The 16,654-nt window shown below is 37.6% G+C and overlaps 1 protein-coding gene across 9 annotated transcripts in view; it reads right to left on the bottom strand.

The window, feature by feature from the left end:
- Sarm (sterile alpha and armadillo motif) overlaps positions 1–16,654 on the bottom strand; it is an 87,618-nt gene that overhangs the window by 4,001 nt on the left and 66,963 nt on the right. For 5 of the 9 annotated variants that reach the window (XM_073088347.1, XM_073088348.1, XM_073088350.1 and 2 more), the window contains 6 exons: positions 9,659–9,805; positions 4,373–4,563; positions 3,588–4,032; positions 2,184–2,429; positions 599–1,920; positions 268–503 (listed from right to left, as the gene is read on the bottom strand). In XM_073088347.1, the coding sequence (XP_072944448.1) occupies positions 268–503; positions 599–1,920; positions 2,184–2,429; positions 3,588–4,032; positions 4,373–4,563; positions 9,659–9,805 (2,587 nt within the window). Of the gene's footprint in view, positions 1–267; positions 504–598; positions 1,921–2,183; positions 2,430–3,587; positions 4,033–4,372; positions 4,564–9,658; positions 9,809–16,654 lie in introns of all 9 variants that reach the window. The other 4 variants (XM_073088346.1, XM_073088349.1, XM_073088351.1 and 1 more) reach the window with 1 other exon arrangement.

Below are 16,654 nucleotides of genomic sequence, written 5' to 3'. Positions count from 1 at the left end.
TAAACTAAAAATTTATAAAAAAATAATAGGCAAATTAAGACGATTAAACTAAATAATTTATAAGTATGGGCAATAAGGGGGATTTTCTTGGAAAAATCGACTAGTAAACAATAAAATTATCATTATCATAAAATATTTTACGAATTTCGCGTGATTCACAAGCAAACAACATAGCTCCAGTATGCGCTAAAATTGTTCTAATTAGGCACTTCTTGTTATCTAACGTAATTTAAGAGGAGGTTATCAAAATGATTAATGGGCGCTTACCTCGAATGGCATTTAAAATTCTCAGTCTGTGTATACTGTTAACTATTCGACATTCGTTTTCTAGTTGCTCGTCGCTGAGACCACGGATGGATTCCTTGTCGACTCCTGCATTCAGCATGGAATACGTGTAGATTGTGTACTCTGGACCGATGCTTTGCAGAAATTCGTTGAGACTGCCCGTGTCACGCGAACTGTAGTCTGCCATTTTCTTTAATTGCTGAAGCTCTCGGGTGAATCTGAAATCGTTAAAATTTATTTTATTAGTTAAATAATCTTTCAACATGAATAAACGTATATGAGGAAACAGTACACTTTACGAGTAGGTACCTACCGTTTTCTTTTGATTCCATTTTGTAAACCGATATCTTCTTTAAGGTTATCTTCTGTTATCTGTAGCAATAAGTCGCCATCCACTCTGCTATCATAAAAGTTGGTTGCGTACTCCGTGAAACCGATCTGTTTTACCCATTCTCGTACATCTTCTATGGACCACAGTGGAACTTGTTGCGACAGTTTGTGTGGCACCTCCTCCCCAATGAGACGTAAGGCTTGTGCCGCGTACTTTGATGCTACAGCATTTGGACAACTAGCTACTTTCTTCAATGATTCTATCGCTCCTATCTCCCTAAATATTTCTGTGTTTCCTTGCTGTTTCTTTATTCCAGCCTCCATACAGAAATGGAATGCGGCTAAGTTTCTAGCTTCTTCCCGCTTTGAACTTAATACAGGAACTAGTCTTTGTAGCCAGTTTTTGCTTTGGCCATGAGCATGTGCAAGATTGGAACGCGCAAATTCGGACGGATTGTGAGTTGTGACGAACGGTTCTACCAGATCTAGAGTACCAGATTTGAGCACAGCTGCTTCAATTTCTTTATTCGCTACTAAAACTGCAATCGCTAAGCATGCATAGTATTTAATATTGTCATCGTTATGGAAAGCTAGGGGGAACAACCACATTGGAACTTTTCTCTTTATCATGGCTTCCTGGTTTTCAGCACCACCATAAAGCGATAGGTTTGCGAGGGCCGTTGCACAATGCCTTAATGTTTCTACGTCGTTTTTTCTGCATTCGAATAATACTGCATCTAAACCTCCTAACTTAATTACGTCGCTGCATGTTCCTTCGCTATGTTTGAACAAGTGTTCCAATATTCCAGTACCGATTCTTGAATGATCAACTGAGTTTGCGTGTTTCGTGCAAACACAAGCTACGTTAACAACTTTTTCCAGTCCGTTTTCAACTACATGAGTTCTATTTTCATTCGTCAAACATTGTTCAAGAAGCTTAGCAGATGAAAATTGTAGTTCAGGATTACTAGATTCCAAGCAATTTGCCATTAAGATATCCAAACCGCCAGACGTCCGTAAAGTATTGCACAAAGAGTATCCCAATTCATGGCCATATGTTGGAACTGCCCAAGCTCGTCTTAACATTTCATTCAGTTGATTAAAGTGAACGCAAGCATTTTTCATATCAATTTGATTGTTCTTTATTGAGGAAATAAATGCGTTCATCCTGTATGAATACTTTTGTATGGCTAGATCGACATCTCTTTGATTTGAATTTGCATTTAGTTTATCTAAATCTTCGAACGTTAAATTCGACAGATCTTCATCGCCAGGTTTGACAGTTCCATTTAGCAATTGACTCATCTGAAACATCAATGAATTTTATTAGAGACGATTCCGCTAAAGTCACACCTCTAAAGACGTCTCTTGTAATTAACATATACTTGTTATGTGTTTGTTTGGCGCTCGTATTACCGTGTGACTAAAGTCTTGCAACCAATAGGAATCTGCAGTAGCTTGATTAATATGGTAATTAAACATTAAATTCGAGCATCGTTAATAAGGTGTGATCAAGTTAAAACATCCGTATCGGTAACACGTAGTGTGATAAATAATTTAAGTCTTACCTGAGATGAAAGTAGCGTAGATTTTGTAGTAAGGTTTTTGCTGGAAATTGTCATGTTGGACTGGGCTACACTGGAGTGCTCCTTGTGACTGAACATGCCACTTGAGGTCACAGTCTGTCTGGCTTGTGCTGATGCCATGGCCTTCTTCTCAGCACTGAACGCTTCGGTTTGCAGGCGAGAACTCGACGATAACATATTATTTGCTTCTTGCGCACTCACTTCTCCTGCCTTGAGCGAACGCTGCTCCTAAAACCACAAATACTCCATAAATAAACACGTCACTGCGCACAAATACACTTGATTTATTTTTTTTAATGCACGTAATGAAGGAACTATCTGGAAATTTCCAATCTCATCAAGTTAATACATGTTCAAACATATCACTATATTGTGTAATACTACGAATATAATAAATTTATGGTAGTTACAGGAATAATGATACGCAATTTAGGTCTTGAGCGTCGCTTGGAAGACATGATTACTAGCTCGAATAAGATCAGTACATGCTCGTCTCGGGACTAGAACTACTTTTATATTGAAAACTACCGCGCGTCACGACTCGAATTGTACGCTGAATCGTTTCTATTGGATATAGGCCAATCGCGAGGAACCCGTGGGCTTTCGGTGATAATTTTAAAGTTTGTGTACAGACGTCACGTTTTGTAAGGCTGGCGGTGTATTTTCCGAAGTTTTTGGGAAATTCACTCTCACCGAAGGATTTTGCTGTTTCGAAGGAAAACGCGACAGGACGCTTCTGTGTACCGGCCACGGGGCCGAACCCCCACCATTAGACATTCCGTTTCTATATTTAAGCCGACTATTCGTGTACAGGAGCGCGCATGCGCAGTAATTAACTTCCGCGTGTGCTCGCGCGCGCGACGTTCAAACACTGACTGAGACAAGCATGGTGCGGTTAACGTTTACGATAAGCGCTTGTAGATAAATGAGCTCACCGCCCCCGGAGATCCTCCACGTCGCAGCACTCGGGCTGTCCAAGCGACGATCCGACCGACCATGATGCGCACGCCGCGTGTTGATAACCGACTTTATGTTTTTAAATCATTGGTATGTTATCGTTGCAAGAAACCACCCTCTACTGAACGATTCGGCAGCGCTGCCGCTGAGTCGTCATTCGAGGATATCGATCGGGCTCGGTCACGCGAGGTCGCGTCCTTCGGCGCGCCTTTATGGCTCCGGCGGAATGCCGACTGCGAGGCATACGCACACAATTTTGTAATGCGACGTTCAAGAAACTATTCTCGCCTAGGTTCTTTGAAAAACGTTAAAACCATTTAGGCAAAACAAAATTACGCAAACTATTTACTTTCGGAATTATTTGAACGAATAATTACAGAGGCTATTGTTAGTAGCATTGAACAAAAAGCCGTTTAACTTTTTACTTACTTGGTGATAAGCCGCGTTTTGTTCTGCAGTGAGTCCTTCCGCTTGTAGCAATCTATGTGATGCCCCAGCCGCGCTGTGTTCAGCATATTGCATGTCACCGTGCTGCAAGCGACGCATCCTAGCACTGTTGGCCGCAGACTTCGATGCACTGTATCCGTCGGTAACTACATGAGTCGAACTAGCCGATGTCATTCTCGCTGCACTGTATTTTAACTCATTGGCATTATTCGATCCCATAGATGCAGCATTAGTTGCAAGGAGACATGGTTTGTCAGGCGGCGGTGTATCAGATTCTGGGAAGGTTACTAAGGGCCCATCGCCAGCTAGCTCGCTCATGTCACTCATGTCTCCAATGTCACCGATTTCGCTGAGGTCTCGTATATCAGTGATATGCCTCTCTCCCATCTCATCTTGATTCACTATATTCTCCATTGAGCTTCTTAGTCTGTAATTATGCGCAAAAACCAATATTAGGATTGGCAAACAGTTGCACGATGGCAGGCAGATAAACGATTTACAAATTATTCGTAACGGGCGATGCAATATAACTAAAACTTTTCGGCGCTACTATTTTTCACGAACTGATTTAAATGTTCACCGCGAGAGCCGTGTTGTTGCTATTGTTTCACGGCATGAAACTGCAAACAGAGAGCGGTAAAACCAACTGGTGGGAATTGGCTTAGGGCCAAGGCCATTCAGGTGAGCAAGCGTCGGGTGTTATCTCTAATACATATTGACAAAACATATAACATTATGTAAACTTCAAAAAAGAAAACAAGTATCACCTTTGTCCGAAGTTCAAAGCGGCGGAACTGCTTAAAGTCTTCATTTCAGATATCGAACTCTTCAGTTCTGAGAGGTCCGATTTCATAGAGCTGGCTTTCATTTCGGAGGCGGTCATGTGTTGGAGTCGCTGCGAGGAGCTTTGCATTCGCTGGCTAGTCGCAGCACTGCTCGAAGTCGTGCTGGATACCATCTGAAACAGAGGAACCATTTACTCACCTACTTCGAATTTTCAATCTTTGCTCCAACGCCACTTGTGAATAATGAAAACATTGTCGCTATCGACGTAACAATTTGTATATAATAGCGAATGCATCGGCCAGCTGTAAACAAGATTATTAACCTTTGCTTCGATATCGATATCTATGCTTGAGTAGCGGGAAAATACTAACGCGGCGTTTCGCAAAATATTATAAGGGTAACAGAGCAGACGCCGAGTCTGATACTACGGTTCGTCGTACACAGTCGTTATCTAGACAAGGACTGCGGGTTCAGTGCCAATGCTACCAAAGTATGATGCTTTGTACGTGCGGGCGTCACGCGTCTTGGCGCACTTGCGGGTGAGGTATATAGAGTCAGGGCTATGTCGAAACGAAACAGAAATAGGGAGTTGCTAAAATTAAGAAAGGTATTTTTACATGTATTACATTATGTACATCGCAAGATAAATTCTATTTTCAAATGTCTTCCATTGTTACAATGCCCCCATGGTAACACCCATGTCTCTGTGTAGTTAAATCAGTTTGTTTTTTTACGTTCGCATACCAACGTTTCTCTTTTTCTGCTATTTTTATTTATATCTTATGTGGGTTTTGGCATGAGTAAAAATAACACGAATGATAATGGAAAAGGTATGAAAAGAAATATGTTCGGCTTTACTTTTGGCAATGGTCACCGTGCTTGAGAAGGAAGACATATGAATCACTTCGCGTGGGCGAGTTGCAACTTACGGCCTTGAACCCAGTGTCCAATGGACGAGATGACATCTAGTTGCGAATGTTGCAATCCCCGCGTTCCACTTGACGTTCATAATGACCGTGATATCTTCTTTTTTCTTCTTGATTTTTATAGCTATATGTGTATGAGACATTCATAACATGGTCGTCATCATAATGGGACATTCCTATATGTGCGCATATATTATTGTGGTTTTCAATGTGGTGATTTGTTTAATTTAGAAGTAGTGACTCTACTTTTCTGGTAAATTCAATTTGTGCGATTGTTTGTTTTTTTTCTATAAATTTAATTAAAAATCAAATTATATGCCAAAATTTTCAAAAATTTATTTACTCAACATCAGTTTATATTCCGACCATACCATCCGATCGTGAAATAATACATGCCTCCATAATGTTTATTTTAAAATAATGTAATAGAATTTATATTTAATATCATTAGCCAGAATTAGCCATTGTATCAAGATTTATAATACCTACAAATAAATAGAATTCCATAATCAAATGGGTTATAAAGGGATGCGTTTGATAATTTAAATATCTGTTTTCCATATTATTTTAACATTATTTATTGTATAATTCTACAAATATTTAGAAAGATGACGGCCTCACTGGCTTTAATTTTCGTATGAAAAACATTTTAAATCAAATATTCTAAATAAAAACGAATACAGTTGTTAATACAACTTGAATACAGCTGTTATAATGATAATTATTCTATTCATTTCACTTCAAAGGCATCCAAAAGTGTGTTGTATTATTAGTGTATTTATAAACTTTGTCATTTGGAATCACATTATTTTACAGTCCAATTATAAGAATTATTCATTTATATGAAGTTAAGTAACACCTACAACTGCAAAAGTACATATGAGTTAATTTTCTACCCCTCTATGTTATTATTCTCCAAAATCTTCAAGTCTTCTCGTTTATATTAAATTTTGTATAAATCATTATATGCATAAAAGTATAAAAGAATCCTGTTACGTTCGATAACTTTATCAAGTTGGTAGTTGGTACCGAAACGTTATCGTCCTCGAATTTCTGCGTGGGTGACCGTGATCACGTATTACCTATTTGTTGAAGATATTCACGTACGCACGTAAACTTTACCACCATATGGCCACCACCATTTTGAATTTTGCATAATGTAAGGCACATTTCTTGTCATATTTTCTTTACAGAATTATCCTATAACCGAAGTCTACGCTTCAATTATTTTAATTGATCATTGATCCTATTATTGTTTAAACAATACTGTTTTAGTTTCTTAAATACATCTTTCATATTCCCATCGTTTACTCGTTGTTTTACTTAGTTCCGTATTTGATTTACGACACGACCCAGATGTGATGTTCTTTATTCATGCTCATAACTTTTGTAGAGTGCTCGTAATTTGAAAGGTATATCGAAAGCAATAATCGATCACCGTATACACAATACCCAACTAATAGTTTTATTAATTAAAATTTAATGAGTTTCGAAACTGAACTCTCTGAACTGGGTCAGTTTTAAACGTTCAATGGAACATGATCCTATAATGGAACAACATAAAGCAAGTTCCTAATAAACATATGCACGAAGCTGTCCTACGTTGTCGCGTTATTTTTGGCTACACGCCAGGAACTACGCGGGTATACTGCGGCTGTTGTAATTTTACAGGGACCCACTACTTATCGTGGCCTACTAAGCACGAAAGCGTTCAACGAAATGCCAATAGACGTCATCAGTCCTGACCGAGCTCGGTGTTACTTAATCAGATTGTTCTCGATACACAGATGTCACTGAGTTATGAGAACTTCCGAGTATATAGGTCGCGAAGATATCGTACATAGTGATAGCAAAGTTCGGGAAAACATCAGAACGCAATTAAAAAATACACACAGCCAAATACAGAACCTCCTTCTTTTCGAAGTCGATTAAAAACTAGTCAGTATCGCTTGCGGAAATAAACGAATTGGATTGCATGAAAAGAACACAGGCGCGTGTTTTCACGTACATGTTAATTGAAAATCAATTAGCCAATTTCGTCTCGCCATGTGGAATTTAGACGTAATCTTCGATGGGTCTACACGTTCAGCATTCAGATTAATATGGTGATTGCATCTTTTAATTTTACGGTGCTTTTGACACCACTGATTGTAAGAATGACAATACAGATGACAATAATCAGTTTATGATATCTAGGCTAGTCTCTTTGGCATAGTGGAGATCTGTAAATAGGTTCGAGATTTATATACCTCGCTATCATTATTCCAGTGTTGATTTTAAAGTCTTCTTCTATGGTTTTTCTCTTCTTAATTTTTCATTGTATACAGATCACAGTCATATTATAAATGATAGATGATACAGTATAGACTGAGCAAGTTGCGTAATCCTCACGTATCATACTAATCACACTGTCGGATTGCTATTATTGTTCTTGTCCTTATTGCTCTTCACATTCTTGCTGTGATTGCGCGACCTTGAGCATAGATGAATATTTCAAATGTATTGTACTATTTCCTTTAGTCATGGAACGTGTAAATATCATCTACTTGAGATTTAGTTGGCACATCAACACTAAGTTCTTGAATCAAAAAATACTTAACTGTGTTACAGATAGATATGTTGCCCCTCATTCTCAAATAATACTGTAAACTTGCTTCAAATATGAAGCAATGCTCGGGTTTCCTTTAAAAGTCGTGGGTGCCTGCTGACTTATATATGAAGTGACCATCTTATACTTTAGAAGCGGTAACGCATACAGATGCTTTGCGTCCAACAGTTTCAGGTATGATTCCTAGATGGAGTAGGTTGCAGATATCAATGTGTGGTACCAATACCACTTATTATCAGGTGGACAGGTTGCTCGTTTGCAACTTCATTACCAATACAATATTAGGTAGGACCAATACGAAGTACCGTAAACTACGCCGTACTTGACATTTTCCTTGCAAATGCAATATGTAGAGACAACGACTACGAGTATCGTATTCCATTTAAACAGACTGGTGTCGTGTAAATTCAACATAAGGGCGGATAAATTTACATTTTTTACTGTCCTACGTTACACCAAGTTACGTTTGTTTTGGCTCTACGCCGAAACGGCATTGCGTGTGGACTGCGAACTCTGTAATTTTATTACTTACAGTTATCAATTCAATGAGTAATTTCATACATTGTACATTTGATACATCCTAAATGTGTTTGCATTTCAGTACCATGTACCTAATGGATAATCATTTGAGTATGTTGTGTTTTGCCACCAGTTTCTACCATATTAAAATTATATTTTATTCGGATTCTGACACAAATGTATACAACATATACATAGCAAATCGTCTGCAACGGTGGAAAACGTGAGAAAATTTTTACATTCATTAGCCAGCTGGTGAAGAGAATGCTGAATCGAATACAAATTTGCCGGCGTTTAATTTGAAAAATAAAACGGCTATCTAATTGCCTCACCGACAGCGTCTAGCCGTGCTAATTCCAAGACAAAGACATGCTAAAATCGTACCGCTTCAAAATAATTACGGATTCCGGTGACCTCGGCGACGCCGATTGAACTGAGCTGTCCAACAATAGGTATACTCATCCTATAGTGTGTTCGTTGAGCATACGCGTTATTTTATTTATTTTTCCCGAAACCCGTGCCCGCTGAATTCAAAATAAACTGCCCATTTTATCAACCGGCCGAGGCCGGCGCCGAAATAACCTGCAGTCTATATTTAAACGCAAACTTAGTACATCTATGAATATTCCGAGCATTATTTACATCACAGACAATTTATGATACAAAAACACGTATGATTCAACGGTCACCAAGTAAGGATCAAGAGTGAAAAAACTGTCTACCGAATAATTGTAATGTCTATGTAAAGTAGTAATGTTAAATTTATTCAGACACCGAATCTGCTTGTAGTACTTTCATTAATTATATTCCTTGTCTGCCTATGTATGCTGTCAATAAAGAAAATTGTGGGTGTAGATTTATTCTACAATCGAAAACATAATTGCTCTCGGAATGTGTATTGGCCGTACAGATTATGTACGCTCCTAATTCGGTCTAATCTCTGCTTACAAATAGCTAATATTACTCACTAATTGTATGATAATAAGTTTTTAAATATCTGACGTAGGTACTAACTGTTGCTGACGACTGCGCTCGAAATTTCAATTTTTACGCAATAAGCCACTAATGTAATTTTATTAGAGTCGTTCAAGAGAATAGATGTTCGAAATATTAAAACTGCAACTATATCCTTTAATTATGATAAAACATGATAGGAACATGTAAAATCATACATAAATAAATCGGACTCTTAGTTAGTAGAAAAATTATCGAACCTGTTGTGTGGAAGAGCTGGTGACTTGAGTCTGGTTCTGGCGGGAGACGAGACTGCTCTTCTTGAGGTTCTCCATGACGGAGGCCAGATCTTTGGCGCTGCCGTTGTGCTTCAAGCTGTTGTTGCCATCCAAACTGAATTCGGGTATCTGCTAACAAAAAATAACTTTTAGATTTCTTTGCTGATTTACACTATAACTGCACTGCAAGCATATGAATTGGTATTGATGTGCAAGCAAATGAAAGTGAGGAAAACCATGAGACAATTTGTCTTGTGACTCCGATTTATGTAAAATTAAATCATACCACAAAGTCATCAAAATCACAACACGTTTCTATGATCATAAAACTGATGAAAGTTAACCGACAGCGCCATAGCGAATTATGTACGGAGTCCATTAAAGTAGAATGAAAATAACCTTCATACTCGTATAACAACAATAGGTTTATTGTTTTTCTGGGAACTTATAACTGTTTAGAATTCAGCGCAAGGACAATCTGCTGCACTGAGTGAAACCGTTGAATAGGGTCAAAGGAACCATTGGCAGTGTAATGTAATATCTATGCGTGAGTCACCGGAGAGCCCGGCCACGCTATCAATCAGATACACGGCTCACGCTCGAATGTTGAACGCGAAGACTTGCACGACGCATATTGATGGCGCCGCCTACAGAGACTCGAATCTCCTTCAACACTATTTGGACACGCCAACGCAATCAAAATATGTCAGTCAGCATTCAACGGCCATAATGGACCCTTGATCAATAAGCTGCAATTCAACACAAAGATACGAGGTGAGTGCACGTCCACTATAATCAATCACTTGTTAGTAAACAAAATTCAATTGATTAGAGGTGTCTATAATGAAGAAGCTTTTCGGGTCGGCGGTAGTTCGTGTAGAGCAATCTCGTCAGTTAACGGTTATATAATCAAAATGTAGTGTAATATGTTAATTGAGAATGACATGGCGATGATTGCATGTCGGAGAATCCGTTGAAGATTGGTATGACGCGCGATTACGTGGATGTTGCTGATGTCATAGACACGCGGCACGCCGGCCGGCTCGGCGTCATCAGATCTGATAATGTTTACCATATGAATATTAAGGTAAAATCATAACAGTTAATTTTGGACATGATCTTAGCTCCGAATTTTTCGTTTTTTTAATACCTACGTTTAATATTATCTGTATGTTTAGCTTAATATTCCTTGCGATTGGTCTCATCGTTTGTTCATAAAACGATAAGTCTTATACTGTTATTAACCAATGAATGTAATAGTAAAATTATTCTACAGGGTACATAGATAAGATCTAATGATGCCTTATTCACGTGGCGTCGCATACCAGCGGGGTGATTACAAAATGATTTCATTGATAAGTTCGCAGCTATCCTGACATGAATGATGAGTAATACTGCTCGAAGTGAAAAAAAACAGGCGATCCGGTAACATAACAGGTCAATTGTAGCATCGGAGTGACTCATGGTTCACAGAAATGTCGTCACAGTTCCACAGATATTACATAAGTTGCGTTGTGACCCAAAAGGGTCACGTCACTCAACTAGTCATGATGCATTTGAGTGCGCCTTACAGTATGATTAAGCGTTTGTTAAATAATAAGCTTAATCACTACCATGAAACTTTGTTGATGTTATTTATTGCTAATAGGATTATGGAGATGCGAGAGAAACAGTTGACCCTATTGACACAACTAACGCGAATTAAGTTAGGTGATTACATCAAATCTGGTATGCGGTCAATTCAGTTGATTTATATTCCTTGTAACTCCTTTCATTAAACTATTAAGATGTCTCGTTAAACTCTTAATACGGTAATTTTAAATTTTGATTAGTCACCGACTTGATTGCGGGCGGTTTCGAGTTATGCCAACAGGTCGAATTTATTATTGATCATTAAAATGGAAACGCTCGTCTCGATGGAATAAAAAATATCTAATCTCTACACAAGTGCCGCTATTTTGGAATGGTATTTGATTTTAGAAATTGTAAAGATATATTGCTCTACATCAATTGGAAAGAGAAAATCGATATATTCATTTATTTAGATTCTGTCTATACAGTGTCAAGATTCAAGAAACTTTTTTTATAATACGGAAATAATCAGCGAATATGTTGTACACCTGTCTCTAAGTGGTCCCTGCCATTCATGGACACATGTAATAAAAAAATAACGATAATGAGGTAATAATAATAATAGGCTTAAGCCCAAGATCGACCACTGATGGCACACCTGAGGACTAAGTTGCAATGCCTCATGTACTTTCTCCCTCTTACCACGCTAATCAATCCAGAAATCGAACTACAAAAGACTCTACCACTCGAAAATATTATCAAAATATTAAATACCTAATCAATAAGTTTGTACCTTAAAATATTCTACGAATTCTATATCATGTATTTATAACAGTGACATAGATCGTGATCACATTAGAGATAGCAACATTGTCAGATCTCATGTCACTTGATAAGTGAAATAGACACTCACGTCTTCTGAGTTGATTTCGATTATCCCTTCCTGGTCTTAGCGATGTGATAATATTAATCTCTAATCATAACATTTACATAAGATATATTAGCCCGTATAAATTAAGGCACTAAACAATGAATAATTTGAATATAATCGTATGTAAGAGATTAGTTTTTACAGATAATGATTTAAGTACCTAAAATTATGATATCTGAAAGTAGGATCGCGCAGTACCTATAGTATATTCTTTACTGAAACATTAAAGCATATTATTTAATTATGTATACTGAGTTACTGACGAAGGCACTGTTATGAGGTTGAATTTCCAGTGCAATTCTCAGTATAATATTTTTGACTCATGCCAGCAATATTTACCCTTTTGTGGTAATTTCAACGATGTTGCAAGGTAACTACATCCTTATTGTTTTACCTCACCAAACCTCAGTAGATTTAGGTGAAGAGGCAGGCGGGCCACTCGAGGATAACTGATCACTGCCGGTTAAAAGCATCTTTTAATTGTTTCAACTTCGTCTAAAGTTAGTCCTTCCTAAAAATTATCATGGGCTGATCATTTAGCATCATTTAGTTTGCTCATTTGTTTTCTGCATCTGCTACCATAAAACACTGAGTAATTCATACGAAGCATTCAGATATATAAATACTTATGGTATAGATATATAAATATTATAATATATGAAATCATTGTAAGGCTCTACTTATTTACTGTCCACAAAGTAGTTTGTAGTTTTAGTAAACACTAGTAGGTTGATGTGATGACTATTTATGTATTAATACAGTGTGAAAAGAAAGCAAATAGTTGTAAATCGTTACACGAAGATAAATTAGGCTGTCTTCAACCGTCTCATGTAAACCCAGCCCATTTCGTGGTACAGCTTTCACGTGTAACGATTCTTCGCGCGTTCCGGGCATGCATGTCTGATTTGTAACCTACAACCAGGGACCGGACCAGGGACCGGATTTAGGGGAGGCCTCCACGAAAGAGGAGCCCCCATAATAGACAGAAAATTCGACCGGTAAGTTTTACGTTTCATTTTAAAAAACAGTATTTTTTCGCATTTTTCCGACAAAACAGTATTATTCGTTGGCAATACATTTGTGATACTTTACAGAAAAAATGTTGCGTTTAAGCGATAAATAATTAGGGGCCTCCGCTCCTTCGTTGCCCAGGGCAACCGAAGCTCCAAATCCGGCCCTGCCTCCAACCCAACAGTTAGCAAACTTTAAAGTTAATTTTCTATGCATCGTTGGAAACATTATAATAAGTACTCCGATATTCTAGGTTAGCGTTAGATGCGCCACGATAATCGCTGCATGCTCGATCAAGGGACATTATTGCCGAAGGTCAGTTCTGCATGCACAATAGTATCACGCGTGACAAAACGAGACGGCTAGATACTTGGAGTGCGAATAAGAATAGAATCTAAGTACATAGCTACTAGCATTAATGTAAATATACAACTACTATACAATGTTTTCTGTTTGTAGTTCCAAGATTTTTCATGGTACCTCTTCCATTTCAGAATGATGTTACACGATCCTAATTGAAGGTTTTAATTTTTTAGAAAATTAATGTTAGTGTAACTATATTTAAACTAAGCTTTATGATGTAAATATTGCACTGATTTTAATGAAGCTTTTTGTATTTGACAGCTTAAGATAAGAACAAATGTCTTGTTACAGTTATTGGGACAGAAGCAAAAAGCTTAATCGAATGCAGGCAAGATGCAGTATAAGCTCTCTTTACTAGTTCATCCATGTTAAAGAGTGCATATTTCGAATAGCCTGGCTAATTTTATAGTAATAGTTATTGAAACATCACCGATGACAAAGTGACAAAAGTATGCAAGTATTTACAGACTTCAGATAGTATTAAAACCATGAGAACAAAAGATCGTAAAGGCAAAACCTCGTAGCAGAAAAGCAGTTTATAATAAAATTCACGCAATATTAATGATTAGGCGTAAGCAAGAAATTCAGTAAGCGTGCGTAATATAAATGAGGTTTACTGGAACGAACTGGACCCGATAGCGCTCTATTGTTTATTGATGTTCTATGGTTAACATGCATTACATAACTAGATAGTTCTAGGAAGGTTCTAGGTAAAGGGAAATATTTACATTATGCACACCGCCTTATAATGAACAGCTCCTAATAAACCTATAAAACCGGTGCTCCAATGTTTTCGTTTGACGGACTCATAAACTTTTATCTATCAGGTTCTCAGCTTAGAATACATTTCCATATTAATAATGTTACGATAATTTCCATAGTTTTAATTCGTTATACATTTTTCTATAAGTAGATTTAATCTGATTTGTTATTTATGATTCGTGCTTCTGAGTACCTTATTCGGTTATTATTCTAAGATTTACATATTATCATTATTACATAATTAAACCTACATGATTGATTAGCTTGTCTAGTTTTGTGTTGTCTGCTTAATGGTAGGAACATAAAGAGCCATTTTAATGCGCTATATTCATTTTTATCATTTATATTATTCAACTCGGTACCTACATTGTATGGAGTTTCCGAGCTGCTACATAACTTACTCAATAAATACCTACATATTTTCCGTTAAAGGTTAATTTGTGTATTATTATTATCATATAAATTCAGTGTAGCAGTTATTACAAGGAAAATTATCGAGTATGTAATTACCTATTGATGGTCAACTCAATTAGTTTGTCAGTAAAAGTGGTCCGACTAATTGCAACGCATTCGAGAGACATAATGGAACCTACCCAAAAATGGCATCTGCATTATGTAGTTGCAGCGAGGAGTTGCAGTAAGTATCCACCGGTTGTCGCACAATGGTGCCAGTTTTAGAAGTATGCGAATCGAGCATAATGGTTTTACCTTGCGTTGCGCCAACGATTAGAACTTTAACACCGTGAACAATGCGTATCCATTGCAGGGATCCGCATGATTTAGCTATCAGAGCGTGTGGTTTGTTGTTATCAATCGGGAGCACTGTCAATCACTTATCATCGCTACTGTCAGACCGCGTCGCGTGTGTGGGTTAGATCGCTCGCTAACAGCACGTGTCGGCCTCGCGGCGGTTGTTGCGTGACTGGCCGACTGCCGGCAGCCGTGCCTCTGCCTGCCGGCCGGCCGATCGCAAACTTTAACCGGCGACCACAATGGCTAATTAGAATGGCGAGCAGAGCGGGGCGAGCGACGGGGGGGCTCTCCACCCACGGACCTTCGCATCCGCCTCATGGACAACTCTGATGAGACACCGATCATATCACTAAATCACCATATCCCTCGACCTGACATGTTCGGTACTGGATAATTTCAAGTGTTTTTTCCGCTCCGTCGAGCATATCTCGGTAACTGTCAGTCAAACGTTGGGTAGCACTTCCTAATCTTGGAAAAAAAATGGTAGAGCTTGAATGAACGGACTTGATCAAATGAACGGACGTGTTTCATACGAAAGTAAACACAAAAAGAAAGAATATTATGCTTTGTCCGTTGACCTACATTCAAAACAAGAATAGATGCTGAACGTTGACGGATTCATATCATCAGTGTCCGTGGATATTACATTTTATTTACAAATTATAACTAACCTTAATGATAGGGATCATTTCCTGAGGATTGTATAATAGAAAAAAATATTGCTTATTATGCTGTAGGTATAGACAAAAATGCGTGACGATTAAATACTTCCTCAACTAAAACTAGGCGTAGCCAATCATTACGGGCCATTTAATAATATTAATATAATAATTCATTAGTAATTATTGGTCATTAGTAGTATCAATTTATTCCAAATAAATTTAATATAACTGGTTACTACAACAACAAAACTAATTTGTATGGATAAGGATAACTCGTAAGCTATTGCAAAATCAAAAACCAAGGTAATTAACTCTGAAAGTGCCGATACAGACTAAACCCGTAACTTAATATCCGTTCGCTGATCTGAAATACTGCTTATACAAGGTCTTTATAAAAAAACCAAGTGAGGGAAGGGAGTCTCGCTGATAATTCTGTCGTAGAGATGAGTCAACGACCTTTCAATGTCAGCGGTCTCGTTGAAATCGGTGCCGAGTAAGTAATTAAAGGAATATGAAGATTGTATTCCCTTTGAAAAACCGATATCGTATCGATATATATTAGCATAATATAGTGTTTGATTTTTTATGGCAATAGCCACTTCAGAAGATTATTGAGAACGGGCGACATTATAAGTAGAATATTCGTTTTTTATTGTTATCTATTCATAGTAGACTCTAGATTAATTCCATGTGCCACAGTTAAACGCCCACCAGAATATTTTCCCACATAATTGCGCATTTGTTTATTTTACCACCGGTTCACACTTGCTGCTGTTACATTTACATGTGATTAGATATGTATAGTAATGTATACAACGTTTCCGAAGGGTATTCCAGCACAGCTAATTTAATTCAAATTCAATTTTAGTTAAATTTGTTAAACTGTTAATGTTTTCAAACGATTGTTTAATATTAACTTAACTT

This window comes from Epargyreus clarus, unplaced genomic scaffold (assembly GCF_041222505.1).
Source record: "Epargyreus clarus isolate Ecla_fem2 unplaced genomic scaffold, WU_Ecla_fem_2.2 ptg000026l, whole genome shotgun sequence".
Classification (NCBI taxonomy): Eukaryota; Metazoa; Arthropoda; class Insecta; order Lepidoptera; family Hesperiidae; genus Epargyreus; species Epargyreus clarus.
Note: the sequence above shows the minus strand (reverse complement) of the source record. Positions and strands in the feature narration are given on the sequence as shown.